Here is a 15,271-nt window from a genome sequence, read left to right on the forward strand (position 1 = left end):
CACACACGCACACATATACACATATGAATGATAGTTTCATGATCCGTATGTCCTTTAAGATATCCTTACTATCCTGTAAATTACACTTTCCTTAGGATGGACATAAGCATAGATTTACATAATTGTTTAAAACCTTTTGAGATCTATTGCAGGATTTTGTCCACTTTGATATGATTCGGTACTTCAATTATGTGAAGTTTGCATAGCTTTCTACTTTCTTAATCAATAAAAATGGAAATTGCTCAAACTTGAAAGGAAATACTCAATTGTGCGATAAATAGAGCACTGTATATGTAGGGCCTGCATACAATTTTTATAATAATAATAATTAAGTTTATGACAAACATCAATTTTCAAAAGTTCAGAATAGTGAAGACAATTTGCTAGCGACAATATATACATAAACGATTTCAATATGATACTGATACTGATAAATATGTTGTCGTTAACTAATGCTGAGTTCTAGGCAATAAAGCAATTAACTCTCTTGTTCTCCAATGTAGAATAATAGTAAATATAGCTGCCCATGTCACATATCTATCTCTTGACATGAGTGTTAGGGGCACATTATTTTTAATCAAAGTAGTCAGTGACATGTAAGTCATTGCTTATTTAGAATTATTTATATTTTTTCTCATTTTTTATCTAACATGTATTTTTAAGGGCACCTACAATGAAATTTAAAGAACTTTATGTATCTTTTAAATGTCTCAAAATATAAATAAGTGTATCTGGGCTTACATTTTGCTTTTAGAATATGTTGCTCATTATTTCTCTTCTTGTAAAAGTCAATTTACTTCAATCCATAAAACTTAAACTAATTTACACGTTCGTTTCGCATTACTGCATATTTAAAATAAACTCTTGAGCTTGAAAAATACGATCAGATATGGCTTTTCGATATGCAGAGATTTAATATTCTTTAAATGCCACATGTAGGCTAGTTACTTATGTAGGCTAATTGAAATCAAAGTAAAGCTTAAAAATACTGAAACTAGGGCCAGAACAATTGAAATTAGGATATATAATATCTGCCCTTGGACAGAACATTATGAATAAATGAATATTTTTCCAATACAGTAGCTAGAATAAGTTTTTTAACTCGAAAAAATTGTAATATTTCAATGATTTAGGTTTAAATACAAGTTTATTCTCTAAACTCACTACAATTTAATTACATACAGTGACTGAATCAATGTAAATGTACAGTGAATAATTTAATATAATGTTAAACTTACTTGGAAAGTATTCATGATAACCATGTATGGCTTCATAAATTAGAAATTTCATGACAGATTTTTTGAACTCCGATTATATTTTGAAATAAAAATGTATAATATATTGGACAATTCAATTATAGTACAAATTGATATAAGACAAATTTATTGTTCATTCAGAATTCTGATGTCTAACATGTGGATATTGAACAGCCCCCTCCAGGTATCAGTAAACAAAGGTAAATATCAATGTGAACAACCATTCTCTCCACAACAACTGCTACGATCACTAGCCATTACTGAGTTAAATGTTAACAGTCGGCTAGAGTCGACAAGAGCACACTATGCAGACAGCACCACTGCAAAGTAACATGACAATCTTGTAAAACTGGAAGTAAAAACAGGCTTCCATAAATGTTGTTTTAATTCCAACAATTTTTATGTCACGTGTTATTAAATTATCCGACCATTATGTCTTTATAACAGCTTAAAATATTAACATTGAATTATTCTTACAGACGTAAATTTACTGTTAAATATGCTTTATCAACTGGCTCTGTGTATGTGATTAATGTGAACAATTTAAATTTATTTTGCTAGACCTGTTATCATTCTGCTAACACAAACTAGACAGATACCTAAATATAAAATTTTATGCCTAAGGGAAATCAATGTTCATAAAATAACAACATCGGCATCTGACAACCATTACTGGATATAGCACTACTAGGAAAATCATAACCATTATACTGTAATGCAGTATCTAATTCACTCAAAACGAACTCAACATGCCAACGAATTCTTCGTCATTTCCAAAATAGTAATTAAAAAATTCTATGAAACAACATTTATGGGCAAACCTTCTCATCAACATCTATAGGCATAATCTAAATCTAAAAACGTATATTATAGATATATAAATACTCCATCTAGCTTTGTGGACTGCACCTAAGTTAAGTAAAACACACAAAATTTAATAGGGATCATTCCAATCATAAACATAAACAGATGGTAATAATAATAATAATAATAATAATAATAATAATAATAATAATAATAATGATAATAATAATAATAATAATAATGATAAGAAGGCAACATCTGACTAAATCTATAGGGAAAAATTATTGGTGTTGAGTTGGTGCGCTCACTGAAGCTGCTACCAACTTACTTGGGATTCTTGAGACCAATTTCAGCGGTCTCAATACACGGAAAGATCGAAGCATCCGCAAATCCAAATCCACATTTGACTCGGCGAATAATGTCATGGACCTAAAAATACCCACAATGTTGCCACATCTGCTATCCAACAACGTAAAAGCAACAAAGCATTAAAATTTTCACATTATTTGCAGAATAAATTCTTGATTTATATGGTTTTTCTAAAATGCAAGGAACACCTTTTAAAAAGAAATGTTATATTGAGATTTAAAATGAAAGTACCGGTATTGTAATACTTTCAAATTAAACAACACTGTGAACAACTATTTAATTAGTTAATATTATGGAAATCAGTGGAAGTGAAGATCAAACACAAAGATAGATGTTTCAACTAATATAAAAACTTTAATCTTCCACAGCAATAAAAAGTTACTAATAAGAACACAGAAAAATGAGTACATATGAAAGAAAATGTCAAGAGAAATCTAAACAATGACTATGTCAAAAAAAGATACTCACCCTGTGACAACTACAACGAAATCCATCATATTCCAAATGTTGCGTAGATACGATCTAGGATGAAGTACAAAACCTAGCGCTAAGATCTTGAGGGACGCTTCTACACAGAAAATACCGAGGAAATAGACCTCCGTTTTTTCCTGAAACACACAGAAAGTAATTTTAAATACAGAGAATGGTGAAAATTAAATGTATATTCATCACTCAAATGAAAAACACACTGATCACTACATATGAAAATTATACTGAAGATACATCAGCTATTGAGACAATTGATGTTTACATTTCACCTAACTAATTTTTCAATTACAGTAGAACCTCTATTATCCGTGGTAATGAATGGGGTGGACTGAATGGTTAATCGAAAAAAATTGGATAATCCGTAACATAAAACATTTTCGTAAATTCAGTGAATAATGCTTACACGTTCATAATTTTCTCTATGGCCTTGCATTCAACATGCTAGGTAGTATACCAGAAATTCACTGATTTATGTCTTGTTATTAACGACGAGTTTTTAATGGGCAATAAAACTCTTTGTAATGACTTCTGTGAGAAGATAGGAATAGTGGAGGTCTCAAGTTGTATATTTACATACTTTATACACTTTAGTCTCGATTTGTATTAAATTTTACATGGTTGTATTCTGAGATGAACCACAGTTTCTCATTCCCTAAACCACTCAGTTATTTGTACTTTTTTATACTTAGCACAACATGATTTCTCTTCATACCTATGGACGACATTTAATATAGAAGTTATACAGTACGACAACTCAAACAGTAGAACGTACTGTGTAAGGATTAAAGTCTTGTAATAACCCTCTCTAGAAAAAATAACGTGCTAATATAATGTACATTATCTACTTCATATATTTCTGTAACAAAAAAAATCCGAGAGAAAGACAGTCGGATAATCCACCAATCGGTTAATAGATTGACGGATAATCGGGATTCTACTGTATTCAATTTGTAAATTCCATTTCAAATGCAAAGAGAAATACGGTATTTTACATTTAATTTAAATATGACTTCATTACAATACAACATAACCAACAATAATAGGAAATAATTTAGATTACTTATATCGGGGCAACTTCATGAATAATTCATAATGATAGACCAAATATTGCATTATATAGCGAAATTTATAAACTTGTACTTGCTATTTGGGAAAGGGAAACTGTACCAGAACAATGGAAGGAGCCCATAATTGTACCTATTTTTAAGAAGAGGGACAAAACCAACTGTAGTAACTTTCGGGGAATATCACTTTTGTTGACGTCGTACAAAACTTTCTCCAATATTCTTTTGAGAAGATTAGCTCCGTACGTAGATGAAATTATTGGGGATCATCAGTGCGGTTTTAGGCGTAATAGATCCACTATTGATCAGACTTTTTGTATTCGACAGATAATGGAGAAAAAATGGGAGTATAAGGGTACAGTACATCAGTTATTCATAGATTTCAAAAAGGCATATGACTCGGTTAAGAGGGAAGTATTATATGATATTCTTATTGAATTTGGTATTCCCAAGAAACTAGTTCGATTAATTAAAATGTGTCTCAGTGAAACATACAGCAGAGTCCGTATAGGTCAGTTTCTATCTGATGCTTTTCCAATTCACCGCGGGCTAAAGCAGGGAGATGCACTATCACCTTTACTTTTTAACTTTGCTCTAGAATATGCCATTAGGAAAGTTCAGGATAACAGGCAGGGTTTGGAATTGAACGGGTTACATCAGCTTCTTGTCTAAGCGGATGACGTGAATATGTTAGGAGAAAATCCACAAACGATTTGGGAAAACACGGGAATTTTACTAGAAGCAAGTAAAGCGATCGGTTTGGAAGTAAATCCCGAAAAGACAAAGTATACGATTATGTCTCGTGACCAGAATATTGTACGAAATGGAAATAAAAAAATTGGAGATTTATCCTTCGAAGGGGTGGAAAAATTCAAATATCTTGGAGCAACAGTAACAAATATAAATGACACTCGGGAGGAAATTAAATGCAGAATAAATATAGGAAATGCGTGTTATTATTCGGTTGAGAAGCTTTTATCATCTAGTCTGCTGTCAAAAAATCTGAAAGTTAGAATTTATAAAACAGTTATATTACCGGTTGTTCTGTATGGTTGTGAAACTTGGACTCTCACTCTGAGAGAGGAACATAAGTTAAGGGTGCTTAGGAAAATATTTGGGGCTAAGCGGGATGAAGTTACAGGAGAATGGAGAAAGTTACACAAAGCAGAACTGCACGCATTGTATTCTTCACCTGACATAATTAGGAACATTAAATCCAGACGTTTGAGATGGGCAGGGCATGTAGCACGTATGGGCGAATCCAGAAATGCATATAGAGTGTTAGTTGGGAGACCGGAGGGAAAAAGACCTTTGGGGAGGCCGAGACGTAGATGGGAGGATAATATTAAAATGGATTTGAGGGAGGTGGGATATGATGATAGAGACTGGATTAATCTTACACAGGATAGGGACCGGTGGCGGGCTTATGTGAGGGCGGCGATGAGCCTTCGGGTTTCTTAAAAGCCATTTGTAAGTAAGTAGGACCAAATATTAGATTGTGATTTCGTGGTAAAGTACACAGAAGCCCACAGGAATTGTGCTGCCGCTCCACAAACATACAGTATGTCAGAATCCTCCCTGCTCGCCAATATTTTAATGAATGTTGAAATTCTAAGAAGTACTGAGACAACAAGATAAGGCCATTTTATTTACAATGTCCCCACAAAGAAGAAGAAAATTCTTTAATAGTAAACTTGTTGGAAACATAATTACTACTGTATTTCAGTAATACATTATTAACAAAATTAATCTTTCACGTGAAAAAAAAAATTGTGAATATTTTGTGTCCTCCTCTCCCTAAAAATATCTAAAAATTGGGCCAGCCCTCCACCCCCCCCCCCCCACTCGAGTGGTGTCCACTCCTTCTTCGGGGGATTTGTATAATGCAGAGTCTTCAGTTAGAAGCGTGATGGGCACTGAGAAGTTTTGACTCTCCCAAAGCACTATAACATCAGTGGCGTAGCATGAAATTTTGAGCAGGGGAAGCTTATTCAAGTTGTCTTTCATGCAATATGAGAAAACTTATTGCAGAAATAGAGTCTTAAAATAAATAGTAGTCAATGTCAAGTCAGCAGTCGAAGATTGGTAAGTAACACCAATAAGGCATGACCTCAAATGGTACGTAGTAAAATATGATTTCACTGTTTATACATATCTCTAACAAATAGACACATACGTATAACATTAGCTCACTCCCTGTCATATTTAGAGAAATCACAATATTAACGGTCAATAGATACAGTATTAGTATCATTACGTAAGTATGCATCTGTCATTTGGTTGTGTCCTTCATTGACAGCAAGAGAGTTGATCATTTGTTTTTTAGATCACACTTTTGTTCTTAAGTCAGTCTTGATAATAGAATTGTCGTAAAAATTCAAGTAAATTGGTGTCAGGAACTGTTATTTCACTCATTATTTATTATATCAGCCACAATGCACACTAACACTTCAACTGAACACAACTGACGAAAAGGGATAACTCGGAAACTACTTATTTTCAATGTCAAAGCTAGCTTCTTGAAAGCCTTGCAACCAGGATAGTTTAGTTAGAAAGAGATGGAAAATCTGCGGGGTGGATTACACAGAAGAAACCAGTCTGCTTGGAAGCTGGTGTGTGCAGGCTTCTTGTTTACTGCTGCATCACAAATCATTCTGAGCTGCCGCATCACAATATTTAACGCGTAAATATGTTGTTGTTGTTGTCTAGTGCCTTGCATCTGGCAATGAAGCCATTAGCAGTCGTGCTTTCCAATACTTTTGAACTGTAGTTTCTTCTGATCTTAATGCTTCACAGTAAATATAAATATAAATAATTTTGTCCATAGACTGCAGGTTTGTTATGAAATTATTGTTAACTGGGGAAGCTGAGCTTTTTAGCTTACATTGACGCTACGCCACTGTATAACATGCAAAGGCCTTATAGGCTGCAAGGTCCAGTTGTAACCCTAACAAAAGATCTGTTATTTGTTCATAGATTTTGTAAAAACTTTATGTTCACTACCACACGAAAGGATAAGGCTACTTATACCTACATCCTAGTTAGTATTGCAAATATAAGCACTGAAAAAATACAAATCCTACTGGTACTTAACTTCTTATTAAGGGTGTCATGTATCAATAAAGATCATTCAGAAGATGCCCAGAAAAATATGGTAGATTTTTGTTGTCAAAACATATTGCAGAGCTTAATCATTAATCAGAGAAATGAAGAATAAGGAGGCTATTCAGGGCTACAAAAGTTGAAGATAGAGAAGTGCTGGAATGAAATTTGCAGAATAGACTAAAATATTCTGACTATTATCATCCACTTTGTTCACCACAAATACCGCATGTTAATTAGTCATAATTAATTCTTTATTTATTTATCGTTCTTATTATTCTAAATATCGAAGTTATTTAAGCACTGTAAAATGATGATAACATGAAAATGAAATAATGACAGAATAACGAAAGCAGAAGAAACTAAAGTATTTGTAGAAAACCCATCCCAGAGCTGCTTCTTTCATAAAGTCAGTCAATTGAGCAGTGATTGCATCATGATAAACAAATTGAACTCCACATCCTTTTGCTTTCCATTAGCCATCATAGTTTGAAAGAAACAGAGAAAGCAGTATATACGATTGAAGATACACACATTCATTATCAAGGTTAGAAATTAAGTCATAACTTGATTTCACACAATGAGAGTTTCGAGCCACAAAGCGTTGTATTACCAGTTTTTGGAAAGATATCAATACGAAATTAATGAACCTGATTAAAAATTCGTCAAGAAATAATGATTAATGATGGATATTGAAAAGAATTATGTTCTTGTTGTTGTTGTTTTCTAATGCCAGGCGTTTGACAATAAAGTCATTTGACCTCTTGTACTCCAATATTTTTCAAAGATATTATCATGGCCAGCCAATGAAGCACAGATTTTGAGGTGTTCCGAATCCATTTCTTGGTTTGAGTTGCACAATGGACAGTTAGGGGACTGATATATTCCAATTCTATGCAGGTGTTTAGCCAAACAATCATGGCCTGTTGTCAATCTAAATGCAGCTACAGACGATTTTCGTGGTAAATCGGGAATTAACTGTGGATTTTGATGCAGAGAGTTCCATTTTTTCCCTTGGGATTGTGTCATCAAATTTTGTTGGTCGAAGTCTAAGTATGTAGATTTAATAAATTTCTTCACAGAGTAATACGCAGATTTAGTAACAGGTCTGTAAGTAGCAGTGCCGCCCTTCTTTGCTAAAGCATCCGTATTCTCTTTTCCCAGGATTCCACAATGGGATGGTATCCATTGGAATACAATTCTTTTATTGAGTGATATTAACTGAGAGAGCATTTTAGTTATTTCTGCTGTTTGAGATGGTGTGTGTTTAGAGACGATTGATAGAACAGCTGCTTTGGAGTCTGACAATATAACTGCATTCCTAAATTTATTGATGTGGCATAGAAGATTCCTGAGACTTTCACTTATTGCAATGATATCACCATCAAAACTTGTTGTTCCATATCCAAGTGATCTATAAAGTGAGAAGAGACAGCACGTAACACCTGCACCAGCACCTTGTTCTCTGGAGATCAAGGATCCGTCGGTGTATAAATGAAGCCAGTTTTGTGGAGGGTACCTAGTATTAATTGTCTCTAAAGACAATTGTTTCAGTATTTCAGTGTTTACTTCTGATTTCAGTATTTCTTCTGTTAAATTTAGATTATATTCTATATTTAATAGAGTTAAAGGGTTTGGTTTAATTTGTAAGTTTTCTTTTAAATTCGGGATATTGATTTTCTGTTTAAATTCTTGAACAATGGATATGAAACTTGTCTGAGTTTTCAATCTACAGAGAGGATTGTATGAATGCCAATTGTTTCCTGGTAATCTGATAAGTTTTTCATATTGAATCAGTGATTTTTCTTCTATTGTCATATTGATACTGTTAATATTAGTGAGGAATCTCATAGAATCTATTGGATGAAAAGAATTATTAGTACCGGTAAAATGTTTTGATTTAACGTCCTGTTTTTATAATATATTAACATTTTTAATGTCACATTTTAAGTAGGTACCATATGCCTAAAACACAGCCGATAGAAATAGAAAAAGGGAACACAGTCAACATCTAATACAGATGTCAGAGAAGGAGAAATAAGAAAAGTTACACTGTTAATTACTGAACGACTGTTTAGTAGTCATGGAGTGAGTACTTAAAACTGAGTGAGAGCCTGTTGTTAATGTCATTCTGCTTTGTAAATTTGGACATAACAGTTGTATGGGAGTTATTATCAGTTGCTCCTGTCTCGAGTTGTAAGAGTACAATTCATTAGACACAATGAAAATAAGTCACATGACATACTCGCCAGGAACAAATTCAGTATCTAAAATAATATAAAAACTCATATAAACTTCTGCTCAAAATAGTTTTAATTTCAAGTTATAGTTGTTCTGTGTTATTCAATTTACCCTTAAAGAAAGTGCTCGATGTGAGTTTCTTGATCCTCAATAATAGCCCTACCTCATTCGTTTTTCAAGAGAAGCTTTTGATTTTGTTCTTGCAGATAGTTGCTCGTGATTAGCATTTCGTGTCCATTGTGTTGTTTCAGGTGGGTCAGGGTAATCTGCGTATAATGCAGTAATTTGTTATAAGTCACAATTTATTGAATAAAACTTTACCCTAATCTTCAAACATATGCCAATTTAATACATATTGCCTATTTCACAATTGCCTATGATGGAGGGTTAAAAATGTGTGTTGTTCACACTGACACTGCCTGGTAAAGAAAATACTGTTTCCTGTTTACCAGTCTGTGAAAAGACCCATCACATTCAAAGCAATATTGTTGGGAAACTAGGTGTGATACAGTAAACAAATTCATGTATGTGTATATTATACAAGTTTAGAATACGTTTTTAATAAAGTTAGTAATATATCATTAATAGTTTGTTAGTAAATTACAATTTACAAACTTGGGGTAATTTTGATATAAGTTACAATTTATTGAACAAAACTTTACCTAATCTTCAAACACATGCCAATTGAATATATATTTAATATTTTAGGAGAAAAATTCGCTCCGACACCGGGGATCGAACCCAGGTCCTTGATTCTACATACCAAGCGCTCTGACCACTGAGCTATGCCAAATTCAATCCACAGCACTGGATCGAACTTTCCTCCTATGTTTCCCTTTGTGGCCTGACTCCAAGTTAGGCATATATATGTTGACGTGTATCCAATGTCAACTGCCATTATACTAGGAGCGCTCTCAGCTAAGTGACTTGTTAGCTGGGAATCCACAGTTATTATGCACTGCTAGCTGAGAGAATATTATAGATATATTAATTTGTTCTACAGAATTTATCTGTAATATTGACACTTAATATTTTAGGAGAAAAATTCGCTCCGGCACCTTGGATCGAACCCGGCTCCTTGGTTCTACGTACCAAGCACTCTTACCACTGAGCTACGCTGAATTCAATCCACAGCACTGGATCGAACTTTCCTCCTTCGATGTTTCCCTTTGTGGCCTGACTCCAAGTTAGGCATATATTTGTTGACTTGTATCCAATGTCAATAATGTAAACTGAAGGCGGTAACCTTTAATTATTGTATTAAATAACTAGAAATGAAGCCGGTTGGGTACGATACGATGAAAACGTTTATACTACGAATTTAATTACCGGTTTCTTTTAGGATAACCTTTTGACACAACCACATACGTTACCAGTGAGTGGATATACCTGCTGCGAAGAGTGCCCCATCCCTCCTAGCTAAAACATTCAGTAAATGGACAGTACTTATAACAACTTGGCGAAGTTCTTTGTGCCTTAATTGGCAACTCTGCAACAATCACGAAACGCAACAGCCAGGGAGAGATTTTTTCTTGTGAAATCATGTTGGATATAGTGTAACTTATACTGAATTTGAATTTCCAGACTTCAACAATTGAACAAAGTAGTCAGAAGTCAGAACGTGTAGACCGCTAGACATTAGTTTGTGTTCTGTTTGACCTGTGTCACTTATGCTTGAAATTATGTCTTCATGTCTTGCGTGTTAAAATGTATAAGTATATAGTGAAATACAAAAGAACTTCGACTGATAATCGTGATAGTGATATTGAATCGACAGCGTGTAGCAGTAAAAGTGATCCATCTTCATCAGCTTGTGACAATGAAATCCCTGTTACTATTTCTAGTAATTCCACGAAAAACGATACCAGTACTGAAAGTGGCAGCTGCAGGGACAGGACTTTTCAAAAACATTGGGTAAAAACATATACATGGATTCAGTATGACGATAAAGATGACAGAGTTTATTGTTTTCTGTGTAGATCTATGTGTGAAAACAAGAGATTGCCTCCAAAAACTGTTACTGCGAACAAGGATTCCTATAATGCATTTGTTAAATACGGCTTTAAGGACTGGTCCGTTGCTCTAAAAGATTCAAATCTCACGAAAAAAGTAATTTGCATATGTGTTCAGTTAGTACAAATAATTCTATGAAAAAAGGAGTAAATATTCTGTCATCAATTAGTCATTCTAAAGCAAAAGAAATGCAGGCCGCTGCTGTTTAAGGAAAATTTTTACTTCAATATTGTTCTTGGTTTGCCAAGGATTGGCCTTACGTGGTCATGTTGATGAGTCTTCTAATTTTGTCAATCTTCTGAAATTACGTTCCGAGGATGTACCCGAACTGAAACTATGGCTTAATCAGACTAGTTACAGGTGGATGTCTCATGACATAATTAATGAAATTATAACATTGATAAGCATGTCTCTTTAGAGAATTTTGATTCAACAAATAAAAGAATATGATTTATATGCATTAATGTTGGACGAGACATCCGATATATCAATTAGAGAGCAGATGTCTGTTTGTTTTCGTATTGTCGATCAAAATTTTGCTGTTCATGAGTTGTTTTGTGGTTTTTATGAGCTCCCATTAACTGATTCAGATACCCTGTTTAAATCTGTGAAGGATATATTATTAAGATATTCTATTTCTGTGAACAATTGTCGTGGGCAATGCTATGACAGCGCAAAAAACGTTAACGGTTGTCTGCAAGGATTACAGTCACAGATAAAAGAAATTGAACCCAGGCCTATTTACATTCACTGCTTGGCTCATTCCCTAAATTTAGTTTTGTTCAAGACTCATTTAATAACATTCCAGTATTAAGAAATATTCTGTCAATTCTCAAAGATTTGATTTCATTTATTCGTGGTTCACCCAAGAGGCTAGGAAAATTCGGAAATCTTAAACAATTGCTTTCAGATTCTCATGACATTGAAGCTGGTCAAGGTTTAAGACCGTTCTGTCCAATGAGATAGTGCATGCGTGTTGTGTCTCTGTTGTGCATAGATAATAATTATGAAATTCTTTTGCAATTTCTTAACGATACGCAAGATGAAAAAAATGATGCTGGTGCAAAAGTTAAAGGATTTATAAAATGTCTGTAAAAATTTGAAACTCTGTTTCATATCAAGATGCTAATTTTTGTATTCCAAAGAAATTTGTATTCCGCCTTGCTCGTAATTCTGTAGATGCTGTTTTGTCTTCAATAGAAGGAGCCAGAAATACAGATACATTTTTTTCACTTTGGGAAAATGCTAAAGAAAAGTGTGATGCATTGCAATTAAGTCTCCCCACTGTTTCATGCCCTAGAAAATTGCCATTAAAATTAGGAGGTGGTGACAAGCATAATTCATCAGATATTCAAGAAAAGTTGCGAATTTTATATTTTGAGGTAGTGGATCAAACAGTAAGCAGCTTTAAAAGCAGATTTCCGCCCGAAACAATGTCGCACCTTGTCAAAATAGAACAGTTTTTATTAGGCAAAGAAGATAGTAGTTACGTTACTTCTTTTTACGGTGACGATTTTGACTGTCTAAGACTGACTCTTTATAGAGATATTTTGTTGGATGTGATAAAACAACATAATGTTACATTAGATAGCTTTGAAAGTGTAGTGCAATACTTGAGTAGGACAGAAGATAACAAGTGTGTAGCTCTGAAGAACATGATACCAGAATATGTAAAATTATTGTGACTTCTTTTAACGATACCTGTATCCATGTGTACTGCAGAACGTTTGTTTTCTGCACTTCGAAGACTGAAAACTTACACCAGAGCCACCATGAACCAAGATCGGTTAAATCATGTAGCATTATTGAACATCCATTCTGATCTTGCAAGGGAACTGAACCTGGAACCTCTAATCAACGAATTCATCAGCAAAACAACTGTAAGGAGGAGCATGTTCCAGTCTCTCTCTATTTAGGTGAGTGATCATGTATTTTAAGTTAATTTTGTAGCATTTACATTTACTATAATTATATAGGGGGTAATTATGAGTTTTAAAGTATAACATGATGAGCATACCCCAAGATTTTCAAAAGTCGGCACCTATGCATCAGAGTATCAATTGTTGGACCAACAGGTTTGAGCAAAGTCACCAGATGCATTTTAGATAGTGGCAGTAAGTATAGCTTCATGAGCAAATCTCTTATCGAAGAATTGAAGCTGGAAGTACAAGAATTGAACCATTAAAGGTAAATGTATCTGAAGCATCTTCTGCAACCACGACCCAATGTCTTGTGGGACTCAAACTGAAAGGAATATGGAACAAGACACAAGCAACACTTACCGCCTTCGAGAGTGTCCACTCCTTTTCTCATCACCTAGGTATCTCTCAAAATGTTAGTACGACAGGCAGAATAAACAAGCTGAAGTTGGCCGACCCTAAGACCAATGATGACGACCTTCTCATTGAAATCCTCAATGGTGGAGATCAGTACTGGAAGACAGTGATGAATACTGCACCCATACGCCTCTCCTCTTCCCTAGTTCTGTTACTGTCCATATTTTGTTGGATATTCAGTGGCAGTCACTCTGACATTCATGTACATTCTGCCATGGTAAACTTTATCGACTTGGACTCTAAGATACCCACATCCGACTACACTCTTAAGCGTTTCTGGGATTTGGAAATGATAGGCATCACCAAGGAACAAAACCGATCCATGAGCATCAGAAAATTGAAGATTCTCATGATTTCCATGGTTCATACTGCATAGATCAGCAAAGAAGAGTTGTTAGACTTCCCAGGAAAGACATCACCTTTCCGAACAACTTCCAGAATGCAGAAAGATGCTTCACCTCATTAGAAAAACGACTAGAGAGAAACGATTCTTTCTGACACACATACGAAGAACAAATGTTCGATTACATAAGAAAGGGACATTTGAAGTAGCACCGGACGAGGATCAAGAAGAACCTTTTATCTTCCACACCACCTAATAAAGAAGGAGAGAAGAGGAAATGTAAAATGTCGCATTGTTTTTTATGAATCATCTCACGAAGAGAATGCCCCTTCACTCAATGACATTTTAGAAGTTGGACCGAACCTTCTCCCTGAGATCCTTTCAGTAATGCTCAGATTTAGACTCTACCCATTCGTGATTATTTGTGACATCACTCAGGCTTTCTTGCAACTGGTTCTTCACCCCAAGGACAGTAATTTGACTCGTTTTCTCTGGTACAAGATTAACATTACTGAAGATGGAAGCTATGTAATGATGAAGATAAGAAAGACATACAGATTTCAGAGACTTCCCTTCAGATTGACTTACAGCCCATTCTTACTCTCTGAATCAATAAGAGAATTGGCCATAAAATACATGTCCAATTTCCCTACTGCTGCCCCATTAATTGACGCCAGTATGTTTATGGATGATTTTGTTGCCGGTACTCAAGATGAAAATTCTATTATCAGGCTCTACTACGAATTGATTGTGCTAATGAAACAGATTTATCTACCATTATCAAAATGGGCTACTAATGCTAAGCAACTACAACACATATGGAAGGCTGAAGGCCAAGAAATTAAAACTGAAACCCAGATTTTCGGAATAGATTGGAATACTGCAAATCAAGATTTCAGGTTGATTTGAATAATTTGGAAGGAAAAATTATTCAGATTGGAATACTGTTTCTGATACCCTTTCATTCCACCAAAGTAACGTCATGTACAAGATATCTGAAAACCCCGCTACAAAGAGAAATATCCTGCAAGCAACTGCTAGTTTCTATGATTCTCTTGGTTTTTGCTGACTCCAATCTCCATCATCGGGGAAAATACTATTTCAAGACATTTGGAAGAGAGGAATAACTTGGGATGAAATATTACCCTTGGATCTTGCGACTAGTTGGCATAATTGGACGACTTCACTATCTTCACTTCTTGATAAAACCATTCCCAGGTACTTGAAACCACTACTCTTATGAGATTCACGTTT

General features: G+C 34.5%; 1 protein-coding gene across 28 annotated transcripts in view; it reads right to left on the bottom strand.

Moving 5' to 3' along the window:
• cac (calcium voltage-gated channel subunit cacophony) overlaps positions 1–15,271 on the bottom strand; it is a 1,051,854-nt gene that overhangs the window by 533,703 nt on the left and 502,880 nt on the right. For 25 of the 28 annotated variants that reach the window (XM_069834011.1, XM_069834005.1, XM_069834017.1 and 22 more), the window contains one exon: positions 2,898–3,037. In XM_069834011.1, the coding sequence (XP_069690112.1) occupies positions 2,898–3,037 (140 nt within the window). Of the gene's footprint in view, positions 1–2,388; positions 2,490–2,897; positions 3,038–15,271 lie in introns of all 28 variants that reach the window. The other 3 variants (XM_069834018.1, XM_069833996.1, XM_069833993.1) reach the window with 1 other exon arrangement.

Source organism: Periplaneta americana, chromosome 8 (genome assembly GCF_040183065.1).
Source record: "Periplaneta americana isolate PAMFEO1 chromosome 8, P.americana_PAMFEO1_priV1, whole genome shotgun sequence".
NCBI classification, from domain to species: Eukaryota; Metazoa; Arthropoda; class Insecta; order Blattodea; family Blattidae; genus Periplaneta; species Periplaneta americana.